Source organism: Salvelinus fontinalis, chromosome 39 (genome assembly GCF_029448725.1).
Source record: "Salvelinus fontinalis isolate EN_2023a chromosome 39, ASM2944872v1, whole genome shotgun sequence".
Classification (NCBI taxonomy): Eukaryota; Metazoa; Chordata; class Actinopteri; order Salmoniformes; family Salmonidae; genus Salvelinus; species Salvelinus fontinalis.
Genome location: NC_074703.1, coordinates 4,689,763 through 4,702,262, shown reverse-complemented (window position 1 = coordinate 4,702,262; position 12,500 = coordinate 4,689,763). Strand labels below are relative to the sequence as shown.

General features: G+C 49.2%; 1 protein-coding gene across 2 annotated transcripts in view; it reads right to left on the bottom strand.

The window, feature by feature from the left end:
* LOC129838437 (plexin-A4-like) overlaps positions 1-12,500 on the bottom strand; it is an 89,842-nt gene that overhangs the window by 59,851 nt on the left and 17,491 nt on the right. The window contains exon 2 of one of the 2 annotated variants that reach the window (XM_055905383.1): positions 1,651-1,833. In XM_055905383.1, coding sequence (XP_055761358.1) covers positions 1,651-1,833 — 183 coding nt within the window. Of the gene's footprint in view, positions 1-1,507; positions 1,834-12,500 lie in introns of those variants that run through there. The other variant, XM_055905384.1, reaches the window with a different exon arrangement.

Genomic DNA, 12,500 nt, shown 5'->3' with positions numbered 1-12,500 from the left:
TTCTCCTCTCAGCACCACTCTCTCTCTCTTCTCCTTCTCTCAGCACCACTCTCTCTCTCTTCTCCTTCTCTCAGCACCTCTCTCTCTCTTCTCCTTCTCTCAGCACCTCTCTCTCTCTTCTCCTTCTCTCAGCACCACTCTCTCCTCTCTTTCTCTCAGCACCACTCTCTCCACTCCTTCTCTCAGCACCCCTCTCTCTTCTCTTCTCCTCCTCTGAGCACCCCTCTCTCTTCTCCTCTCCTCCTCTGAGCACCCCTCTCTCTTCTCCTCTCCTCCTCTGAGCACCCCTCTCTCTTCTCCTCTCCTCCTCTGAGCACCCCTCTCTCTTCTCCTCTCCTCCTCTGAGCACCCCTCTCTCTTCTCCTCTCCTCCTCTGAGCACCCCTCTCTCTTCTCCTCTCCTCCTCTGAGCACCCCTCTCTCTTCTCCTCTCCTCCTCTGAGCACCCCTCTCTCTTCTCCTCTCCTCCTCTGAGCACCCCTCTCTCTTCTCCTCTCCTCCTCTGAGCACCACTCTCTCTTCTCCTGTCCTTCTCTCAGCACCACTCTGTCCTCTCCTCCTCTGAGCACCACTCTTCTCCTCTCCTTCTCTCAGCACCACTCTCTCCTCTCTTTCTCTGAACACCCCTCTCTCCTCTCTTTCTCTCAGCACCACTCTCTCCTCTCCTTCTCTCAGCACCACTCTCTCCATCTGCTTCCTTCTCTCAGCACCACTCTCTCCTCTCCTTCTCTCAGCACCACTCTCCATCTGCTTCCTTCTCTCAGCACCACTCTCTCAACACCACTCTCTCTTCTCCTTCCTTCTCTCTGTAATACTATTGTCCTCAGAGCCAGGGGCGGCTAGCTGGCTTGGCCCAGGATTAGTCTCAGTCATGGCTGTGTGTATGCTCACACCCCTGTCAGCACATCAGAGAAGAGAGAGAAGCAGAGCAGCAGGCCCAGAGCCCCCCAGCACCGCATCATCCAATTACCCCAGGACAGGGCTCCCTGAGAGGGGGGCGTTGGGGGCAGCAGGGGCCCAGGCTGGGGCTCCGACACGCTGCACCAGGCCTATCCACCCACGCTACAGTCACACACTTCAAAACACTGTCTCTAACAGTTGATCTGTTTATGGCAGCTACTTCTTTAGTTTATTTGTTCAATGGAAAATGTTGTATGGTTTGTATCATTTTAGAGACTATTTCCGTGTTGTGGACAAAAATGATGTTGTAGCAGCTACAGTGAACAGTAGATTGTCATGGTATAGCGTGTATTATACAGGACCATGGATCAGGAGGGACGTCCAGAAACACCAGAAAGGCCTCTATTAGTAAAACCCCTGAGGGGGTCTCAAGATGCTCTCTCTCTCTGACACACACACACACACACACACACACACACACACACACACACACACACACACACACACACACACACACACACACACACACACACACACACACACACACACACACACACACACACACACACACACACACACACACACCACACACACACACACTGCCCCTCCTCCACCTCTCCCTCCCGAAGAGAAAACAGCCGACTCAGTACGTTTGTGGAAAATCAATCTCCTCGTATCTCCTAGTAGCCCTCCACAATCCCTTGTGGGAGACCACTGGGAAGTGTAATAGGATCAATGGCCGCCCGCCTACCTTCTTGATGCGCCCGCTCTTGGTGCCCACGAAGGCCAGAGAGTGGTTCTTGTAGACATAGGCGATGACCGAGGTCATCTTGTCGGTGGAGTCAGAGAAGAGAGGGATGCCCTGCACCATCTCTGACACCCCCAGCGGAGCGTTCATATCCAGGCCACAGAAGTTGTCGTCGATGGTTAAGAGCTGGAGGGAGGGAGAGAGAGAGGGGAGGGAGAGAGTCATTATTGAACTTTTTTTGTGATCAAGTGTTTCTTATTTCTTGTTGAAGAAGAGTGTGTATTCTGAAGAAGACTATGGTAGATGTTCAGTGAGAGAGACTTACAGTTAGTGCATTTATCTTCAGATAGTTTGGTGAGACAACCACATATCTCAGTCATAGTGAGCACATTTTCCCTCAATAAAGTAGCTATCAAAGTCTGTGCAAGTAGGAGGGAGGGGATTTATAGAGACAAAAGTGTGGGTTTGGCTCCAGCCCTGCAATAACACACCTGATTCATCAACACTATTATCATCCTTCATCTGCAATAACATTGTTTTCCATGTGTTACAGCTGGGTTGGAGTAAAAACCTGCAAGCCCTGCATCTCCTCCAAGACCAGAAACAACAGTTTCAACAGTTGTAAAGACCAGTAGAAAACACAGAAATTCATCTCCCGAGTCAGAAGACATGAATGTGAAGGGAGAGAGGTTCATAATGGCCTTTTAGACTGTCTGGGTTTAGTCTCAGTGACACAGTGTTATTTAGACTGTCTGGGTTTAGTCTCAGTGACACAGTGTTATTTAGACTGTCTGGGTTTAGTCTCAGTGACACAGTGTTATTTAGACTGTCTGGGTTTAGTCTCAGTGACACAGTGTTATTTAGACTGTCTGGGTTTAGTCTCAGTGACACAGTGTTATTTAGACTGTCTGGGTTTAGTCTCAGTGACACAGTGTTATTTAGACTGTCTGGGTTTAGTCTCAGTGACACAGTGTTATTTAGACTGTCTGGGACTTACCTTCTGGACATGTAGAGAGGGAGTGAGGGAGAGGTAGAGAGAGAGAGAGGAGAGAGAGAGAGAGAGAGAGAGAGAGAGAGAGAGAGAGAGAGAGAGAGAGAGATAGAGAGAGAGAGAGAGGGAGAGGTAGAGAGAGAGGGAGGGAGTGAGAGAGAGAGGAGAGAGAGAGTGGGAGGGAGTGTGAGAGAGAGAGAGGAGAGAGAGAGAGAGAGAGAGAGAGAGGGAGAGGTAGAGAGAGAGGGAGGGAATGAGAGAGAGAGAGAGAGAGAGAGAGAGAGAGAGAGAGAGAGAGAGAGAGAGAGGAGAGAGAGAGTGGGAAGGAGTGAGAGAGAGGGAGGGAGTGAAGGAAAGAGAGAGAGTGTGTGAGAGAGAGAGGAGAGGGGGAGATAGAGAGAGATGTAAAGAGATAGACAGGGAAAGGGAGAGGGAGAGAGAGATGAAGACTGCAGTCAAGTTACAGTAGTCCTATGTAATATTGCCAGCGGCTAGTCTGACAGGCAGATCCCAGGCAGATCCCCCCACAACACCACCAGTGTAAAGGCAAGAGATGCCAACGACAGAAACAGATATTCAAAGTGAATCGGAGAACAAAACAAAATGAGCCTTCCTTATTTTCACACCGCCACGCCAAATCAGTGTTGCACCTCTAGGGAGGAGAAATCATCGGAAAAACAAGAAACGCTCACCTCTTTTTTCATCTGTTATGCAGCTCTTATGCCTTGCAATTGGACATGCTACTGTGCTTTTGTAATTGCCATATGTGTCAGGAAGCCCAGCCATATGTGTCAGGTAACACAGCCATATGTGTCAGGAAGCCCAGCCATATGTGTCAGGTAGCCCAGCCATATGTGTCAGGTAACACAGCCATATGTGTCAGGAAGCCCAGCCATATGTGTCAGGTAGCCCAGCCATATGTGTCAGGTAACACAGCCATATGTGTCAGGAAGCCCAGCCATATGTGACAGGTAGCCCAGCCATATGTGTCAGGTAACCCAGCCATATGTGTCAGGTAGCCCAGCCATATGTGTCAGGAAGCCCAGCCATATGTGTCAGGTAGCCCAGCCATATGTGTCAGGTAACCCAGCCATATGTGTCAGGTAGCCCAGCCATATGTGTCAGGTAGCCCAGCCATATGTGTCAGGTAACCCAGCCATATGTGTCAGGTAACCCAGCCATATGTGTCAGGTAGCCCAGCCATATGTGTCAGGTAGCCCAGCCATATGTGTCAGGTAACCCAGCCATATGTGTCAGGTAACCCAGCCATATGTGTCAGGTAACCCAGCCATATGTGTCAGGTAGCCCAGCCATATGTGTCAGGTAGCCCAGCCATATGTGTCAGGTAACCCAGCCATATGTGTCAGGTAACCCAGCCATATGTGTCAGGTAACCCAGCCATATATGTCAGGTAGCCTAGCCATATGTGTCAGGCAGCCCAGCCATATGTGTCAGGTAGCCCAGCCATATGTGTCAGGTAACCCAGCCATATGTGTCAGGTAGCCCAGCCATATGTGTCAGGTAGCCCAGCCATATGTGTCAGGTAACCCAGCCATATGTGTCAGGTAACCCAGCCATATGTGTCAGGTAGCCCAACCATATCTGCCAGGTAGCCCAGCCATATGTGTCAGGTAACCCAGCCATATGTGTCAGGTAGCCCAGCCATATGTGTCAGGTAACCCAGCCATATGTGTCAGGTAGCCCAGCCATATGTGTCAGGTAGCCCAGCCATATGTGCCAGGTAGCCCAGCGGTTAGAGCATTGAGCCAGTAATCAAAAGGTCAATAGTTTGAATCCCTGCACTGACAAAGTGAAAAATGTGCCCTTGAGCAAGGCAGTTAAACCTAATTGCTCCAGGGTCGCCATTGATAATGACTGACCCTGGACGTGACACCATTCTCCAAGGGTGTCTCGGGGAGAGTCGGCTATGCCAAAAAACGCAGTTCCAATTCACACGTTTATGACTTCCCACTTGTTCATGTGTGAAACAGGAAAAATATAAGCAACCGCCAAATGACTATTATATGCAGATAGAATGGTGGGTTGGAAAATGGACGACATGCAGTCTGGGGAATGTCCACCTGTCATAAGAAAAGAGAATGCTGTATGGCTTCTGATACCAGAATAACGACGCTAGACAATAGGCCTTATTCCATCTGTATGGACAGATTGGAACAGTGGGCTTTGGGCTGGACAGTCCCATTTGGTTAATATGTGTCACGCCCTGACCAGAGTTTGCTTTGTATGTCTTATGTTTTGGTTGGTCAGGGTGTGATCTGTGTGGGCATTCTATGTTGTATGTCTGGTTTGTATATTTCTATGTGTTTGGCCTGATATGGTTCTCAATCAGAGACAGGTGTTTTGCGTTGTCTCTGATTGGGAACCATATTTAGGTAGCCTGTTTTGTATTGTGGGTGGTGGGTTATTGTCTATGTTATGTTGCATGTTAGCACATTGTTTATATAGTGGTCACGTTCGTCTTATTCGTTTTGTTTTGTAAGTTTGTTTAAGTGTTCTTCATTAAATATTGAAGAATGTATTCAAACCACGCTGCGCTTTGGTCCGCTTCTTACAACGATCGTGACAATATGGAGGCAGTGCGCTGGGTTATTGTGAGAATAAAAGACAGTTGATATTACAGTTGGAGATGTTGTTCTCCTTCCCGTGATTAAAGGTCCTGAGGTCAGATTATAAATCATCACCTGGTCAGGTTATAAATCATCACCTGTTATCATATATTATAAGACCAAATCATTTCTGGCATACCATTATGCTGATTCAAACCTTCCATCTCAGCCAGGGTTGTGTCTAGGTCCATCTAATACATCAGAAACACTGGCGTCTCTCTCTGCTTAATGAAAGATTAGACACGAGAAAAACTACATTATAAACCAAAGTCGGTAACAGTAAGCTTCTGCATGTAAACAAACCATTGGAACCGGGGGTGCCTAGCCTGCTTGTTGGGCTTCCACGCCCTAGCTGGCTCGAGAAGTTTCCTTGCCCCGGTTGGCTTAGATGGCGCATATCCCATGTCGGGCCTCAGCCGGATCGTCAGTTCTTATTCGTCCAGCTGGTCCAGAAGTTTTTTTAGTTTTTTGTTTTGTTGGTGATGTCGGGGGGGATTCCTGGGCGTTGCCTCGGTTGGCTTGGCAGGTTTCCATCCCACGTCACGCTCCGCTGGATTGCCGGGCTCCCTCGACAGGCGTCAGGCTTCTTGCCTCAACCAGATGTTAGGCTCGCCAGGCTCCCACACTCCTGTCGGTTCGCCCAGTGCCCATGTCTCGGCCGGATCGCCTAGGTGGGACGCCGAGTGGCGCCCCTAGAAGGGGGGGTAGTGTCACATCTGCTCCCGCTCTTCCCCCCCTGGTGCTCGAGGGTGCCAGGTTGCCCTGCATCACGTCTCCCTCGCTGCAGCGGGATCTACAAGCGTCTTGCCTCAGCTGGATTGTCGGGCTTCCATGCCTCACGCTCCTGCCAGATCGTTGGGCTCCCACGCCCCAACCGGCTTGCTCAGCGCCCATGTCTCGGGCCGGTTTGCCCAGGTGGGCTGCCGGGAGGCGCCCCTGGGGGGGGGGGTGGTACTGTCACGTCAACTCCCGCTCTTCCCTCCTCTGGCACTTGAGGGCGCCAGTCTGCCCTGCATCACTCACTCCTATCATCTATTACGGTGGACACACCTGCCTCCCCTCGTCACGCGCATCAGCGATATTGGACTCACCTGGACTCACTCATCATCTGTTTATTACCTCCCCTATATTTGTCAGTTCCCTTGCTCTGTTCCCGCTGCTGCATTAATAGTTTTTTGTCTGTGTTACCTGTTTGCTGACGCTGTTACTGTCTCGTTCCATGTCTGTTCTATATTAAATGTTTTACTCCCCGTACCTGCTTCGTCTCTCCAGCGTCATCCCATGTGACACATCTAGCCTTCTGCAGCGTTAGTCTTTCTGCAGGCCTGTCTGCTGTCCTCTCTACCGCCGGCCCATGCATCATCACAAGACAGAGAGCCTGGCCCGGCGTTGTCGTCGTGACGATAGCTCAGGGCACACACACATGAGCACATAAACACACCATCCCCAGACACCCTTATATCTGGAGCTTTAGTTGGTAGAGCAGTGGACCCCTCATCTATAGCCCTCCTGCTGCTTACTCCTCTGATAGAAAGAGGAAAAGATGAGAGAAGAAGAGAAATCTTCTGCTGGCTACTGCCCCTTGACTTGATTTTCATCATTGTTACCGGCGGTTACAAAGGAGCCTCATCACCCAGGGGTCAGGGGTTAACCGCCCTATGAGAGAGGAAATGAGAAATGAGAAAGTCGGGAGGGACGGAGGGAGATGTGAGGAGGGAAAGGGAATGGTTCGTCTGACCAACAACAAGATGTGTGGCGAACATTTCATTCATTTTCCTCCAATTTCAGATTGATACCTCGGAGGGTGTAACGTGGGTACTTTTGAGAGAAGTGTGCGTGCATGTGTGTGTGTTAGTGTGTGTGTGCATGACAAACACTCATGCATGTACAGAGAACGAGACGTGTGTTCTCGTCTCCAGTTATTGACACCTGCCGTGATATTTCTGGAGAAGCGTCCTAACATGCCAATCACACCGAGCAGCGACGCAATTTAATGAAATATACTTGCTGTCTGTCATCCTTTCAGGAAGCAGACACGTTTTCATTACGCCCGCACAAAACATGACATTTGACACCCATCTCAGTCACCCAGACTCAAATAATATCCAGTCCTCAAAACAGCCCCCATCTGCCTGCCTGTCTGTCTCTCTCTCTCCTTTCTCTATCAAACTATTTTTACTCTCATTCTCTCCCCCCTACTCTCTTTACTCCCCCCCCACATCCTCCATATCTCTTTCTCTCTCTGCCTACAGTCCCCTCTCTCCTCCTCCCAGCCCCCTCCCTCTCTCACTCCATGTCTAACGCTCCCTCCCTCTGCAGGTACACGATTCCTTCCGCATTATGGTCAATTTCACACGGAGAGTCCCTGGGTGGAGTGAGGACACAGGGGAGGACACCGGCTCCCCTCCTAAAAGCCTCTGGATGAGAGATGAGGCTCTGCTGCATCTGAACGACGGCCAAAAACAGAGTACGGAATCAGGTCACTCAGACCTCTCGCTGTCCCTCCTTTTCTCTCTCTCTCTAGCTCTATTTCTCTGTCTGCCAGCCAGCTACAGTACAAAGAGAGCTCTCTTCTGGACTGGGCATACGGCTCGGTAGACACAGACTAGAGAGAGAGAGAGAGAGAGAGAGAGAGAGAGAGAGAGAGAGAGCAAGAGAGAGAGAGAGAGAGAGAGAGAGAGAGAGAGAGAGAGAGAGAGAGAGAGAGATGGTGGCACAATGCGATTAAAGGGACTGAATGAGATCCACTGTTCAACGCTCTCTGATGTTGGGCCTAATCTGGGCCTGCAGTGTCACAAAGAGGAGTCCTATGGTTCGCTGGTTCAGGAAGTTAATGACACTCATTATACTGGTAGACGTGTTTCCCCACAACACCACTCCACCACTGCAGAGCCATGAAGCATCACTTATTTTCCACTTCTCTGTACGTCTATAAAAACAACACAACAAATATAGGTGGGTAGTCTAATAATTGGTCAGTGCAACCGGCAAACCTGTATTTCCATGAACTTCACAACACATAATTATGTACAATGTTACCACTGTGTGAAATAGCTTGCCTGTCAAATTGAATGCTGGGCACAACAACCTTGCATTACTGCCTACGCATTCACATTCATTATGCAATCATAACAACGTGGGACAGCTACAACACATAGCACCGTGAACTTATTCTATGGTATTTATCTGTCCTTTAACTAGGTGAGTCCCATTGAGACAGGAACACCTATGTCAGAATGCTATTCACTGACTACAGCTCAGCGTTCAACACCATAGTGCCCTCAAACTCATCAATAAACCAAGGACCCTCGGACTTAACACCTCCCTCTGCAACTGGATTCTGGACTTCCTGACAGGCCGCCCCCAGGTGGTAAGGTTAGGTAACAACACATCCGCCACGCTGATCCTCAACACAGGGGCCCCTCAGGGGTGTGTGCTCAGTCCTCTCCTGTACTCCCTGTTCACTCATGACTGCACGGCCAGGCACAACTCCAACACCATCATTAAGTTTGCTGATGACACAACAGAGGTAGGCCTGATCATCGGCAACGACAAGACAGCCTATAGGGAGGTGGTCAGAGACCTGGCCGTGTGGTGCCAGGACAACAACCTCTCCCTCAACGTGATCAAGACTAAGGAGATGATTGTGGACTACAGGAAAAAGAGGACCGAGCATGCCCCCATTCTCATCGACTGGGCTGCAGTGGAGCAGGTTGAGAGCTTCAAGTTCCTTGGTGTCCACATCACCAACAAACTAACATGGTCCAAGCACACCAAGACAGTCGTGAAGAGGGCACGACAAAACCTATTCCCCCTCAGGAGACTTTAATAACTCTACCTACATGTACATCCTACCTCAACTAACCGGTGCCCCCGCACATTGACTCTGCTCCGGTACCCCCCTGTATATAGTCTCGCTATTGTTATTTTACTGCTGCTCTTTAATTACTTGTTACTTTTATCTCTTATTCATATCTGTTTTTTTGGAAATTGCTTTGTTGTTTAGGGGCTCGTAAGTAAGGATTTCACTGTAAGGTCTACACCTGTTGTATTCAGCATTTCACTGTAAGGTCTACAGCTGTTGTATTCAGTATTTCACTGTAAGGTCTACACCTGTTGTATTCAGGATTTCACTGTAAGGTCTACACCTGTTGTATTCAGCATTTCACTGTAAGGTCTACAGCTGTTGTATTCAGTATTTCACTGTAAGGTCTACACCTGTTGTATTCAGCATTTCACTGTAAGGTCTACAGCTGTTGTATTCAGTATTTCACTGTAAGGTCTACACCTGTTGTATTCAGTATTTCACTGTAAGGTCTACAGCTGTTGTATTCAGTATTTCACTGTAAGGTCTACACCTGTTGTATTCAGTATTTCATTGTAAGGTCTACAGCTGTTGTATTCAGTATTTCACTGTAAGGTCTACACCTGTTGTATTCAGCATTTCACTGTAAGGTCTACACCTGTTGTATTCAGCATTTCACTGTAAGGTCTACACCTGTTGTATTCAGCATTTCACTGTAAGGTCTACACCTGTTGTATTCAGCATTTCACTGTAAGGTCTACACCTGTTGTATTCAGCATTTCACTGTAAGGTCTACACCTGTTGTATTCAGCATTTCACTGTAAGGTCTACACCTATTGTATTCGGCGCATGTGACTAATACCATTTGATTTGATTTGAATCTCTACTTGGCTGCCAAGTGAGTCCCATTGAGACAGGAATCTATTTTGAAGGGACTTGACTGCCGACGTGGACTTGACTTGAACTTGAGACTGTTATTTCCCTCCACAGTGTTGTCTGTACAGTTGCAGCCCCATGCAGAGAGCTTGGTGATGGGGAGGCAATGTGCAGTCTGTCTGAGCGCTGATCCATGGCAACCCTTCGTCCCGCTCGCCGCGCATGACAGAGCGCAGGATTGCACGCTAACGTCGCCCACCGCCGTTCCCTCTGCGCTTCCCTCCCTCCGCTACAAACACTGGCCAGCTGACTCCTTCTCTATCTTTCATTTTCTCTGTTTGGAAGCTTTTCATTTCTCCGCTCCGTCTCCATCCACTACTACGCCACATGTTTCTCTCTGCTCAGTCAAGCGTCACTTCAACTGGCACTCTCCCTCTCTCCCGCTCTGTCTCTCATCCTCCTGCTCTCTATCTCCCTCAGTCCTCTTTCTGCTGCTCTCCTCCGTCTCATCACTCTCCCTCCAGCATCATCCCTGTTCATCATCCTCTCCTCCATCTCCATCCAGTATCCTCCCTCTGCCCCCAGTATCATCCCTCTCCCTCCAGTATCATCCCTGTTCATTATCCTCTCCTCCATCTCCTCCATCTCCCTCCAGTATCATCACTCTCCCTCCAGTATTATCCCTGTTCATCATCATCTCCTCCATCTCCCTCCAGTATCATCCCTCTCCCTCCAGTATCATCCCTGTTCATCATCCTCTCCCTCCAGTATCATCCCTTTTCATCATCCTCTCCCTCCAGTATCATCCCTGTTCATCATCCCTCTCCCTCCAGTATCATCCCTGTTCATCATCATCTCCTCCATCTCCCTCCAGTAACATCCCTCTCCCTCCAGTATCATCCCTGTTCATCATCCTCTCCCTCCAGTATCATCCCTGTTCATCATCCTCTCCCTCCAGTATCATCCCTCCAGTATCATCCCTCTCCCTCCAGTAACATCCCTCTCCCTCCAGTATCATCCCTCTCCCTCCAGTATCATCCCTCTGCCTCCAGTATCATCCCTCTCCCTCCAGTATCATCCCTGTTCATCATCCTCTCCCTCCAGTATCATCCCTCCAGTATCATCCTCTCCCTCCAGTATCATCCCTGTTCATCATCCTCTCCCTCCAGTATCATCCCTGTTCATCATCCTCTCCCTCCAGTATCATCCCTGTTCATCATCCTCTCCCTCCAGTATCATCCCTGTTCATCATCCTCTCCCTCCAGTATCATCCCTGTTCATCATCCTCTCCCTCCAGTATCATCCCTGTTCATCATCCTCTCCCTCCAGTATCATCCCTGTTCATCATCCTCTCCCTCCAGTATCATCCCTGTTCATCATCCTCTCCCTCCAGTATCATCCCTGTTCATCATCCTCTCCCTCCAGTATCATCCCTGTTCATCATCCTCTCCCTCCAGTATCATCCCTGTTCATCATCCTCTCCCTCCAGTATCATCCCTGTTCATCATCCTCTCCCTCCATCTCCCTCCAGTAACATCCCTCTCCCTCCAGTATCATCCCTGTTCATCATCCACTCCCTCCAGTATCATCCCTGTCCATCATCCTCTCCCTCCAGTATCATCCCTGTTCATCATCCTCTCCCTCCAGTATCATCCCTGTTCATCATCCTCTCCCTCCAGTATCATCCCTGTTCATCATCCTCTCCCTCCAGTATCATCCCTGTTCATCATCCACTCCCTCCAGTATCATCCCTGTTCATCATCCTCTCCCTCCAGGATCATCCCTGTTCATCATCTTCTCAGAGCGTGTGTTTGGAAGGAGTCCAGTCAGAACAGGGGTCCTTCAACGCTTCACAGGTCCCTGCCGCTGCTACTGTCAGAGGATTGTACACACACTGCTGACTGGGCAGATATACTGTAGAGGACAGAACAACCCCAGCAGTAGGGATGAAACCATACAGAGTCAATGGACAGAATCTCAGGTCTGAGCTGTATATGCTCAGGAGCTTGACCTGAAATGGTTGGTAATGGAGTTGGTACACACACACACACACACACACACACACACACACACACACACACACACACACACACACACACACACACACACACACACACACACACACACACACACACACACACACACACACACACACACACACACACACACACACACACCACTGTCTCACACACACTGATGTCTAGAGAGACTAGTAGTATACATCAAGCCTGCAGCTGGAGCCTTTGTTGATATGGCAGAATGTTCAGGTCTATACATGGTGTTTGGTTCCCACTCTTATCAATAGACACGCCATTCATTCTAGTCTCTCCTGGGGACCCAAAGGAGCCATGCTCATATCTGTGACTCTAATCACTTAGCGAGGGTGCTTGGGTAAAAAGCATTAAAAACAGGGGTTCTGAATGAAGTTTCCATCTGCAGTTTGGATGCACATTATGCATTCCACAGTCCGTGTGTGGCTATGTGACAGAGAATAGGTATGTAGAGTGAAATAGCTGTCACCTACTAGATTTAACTCCCTTTCTATAGAGCCCTT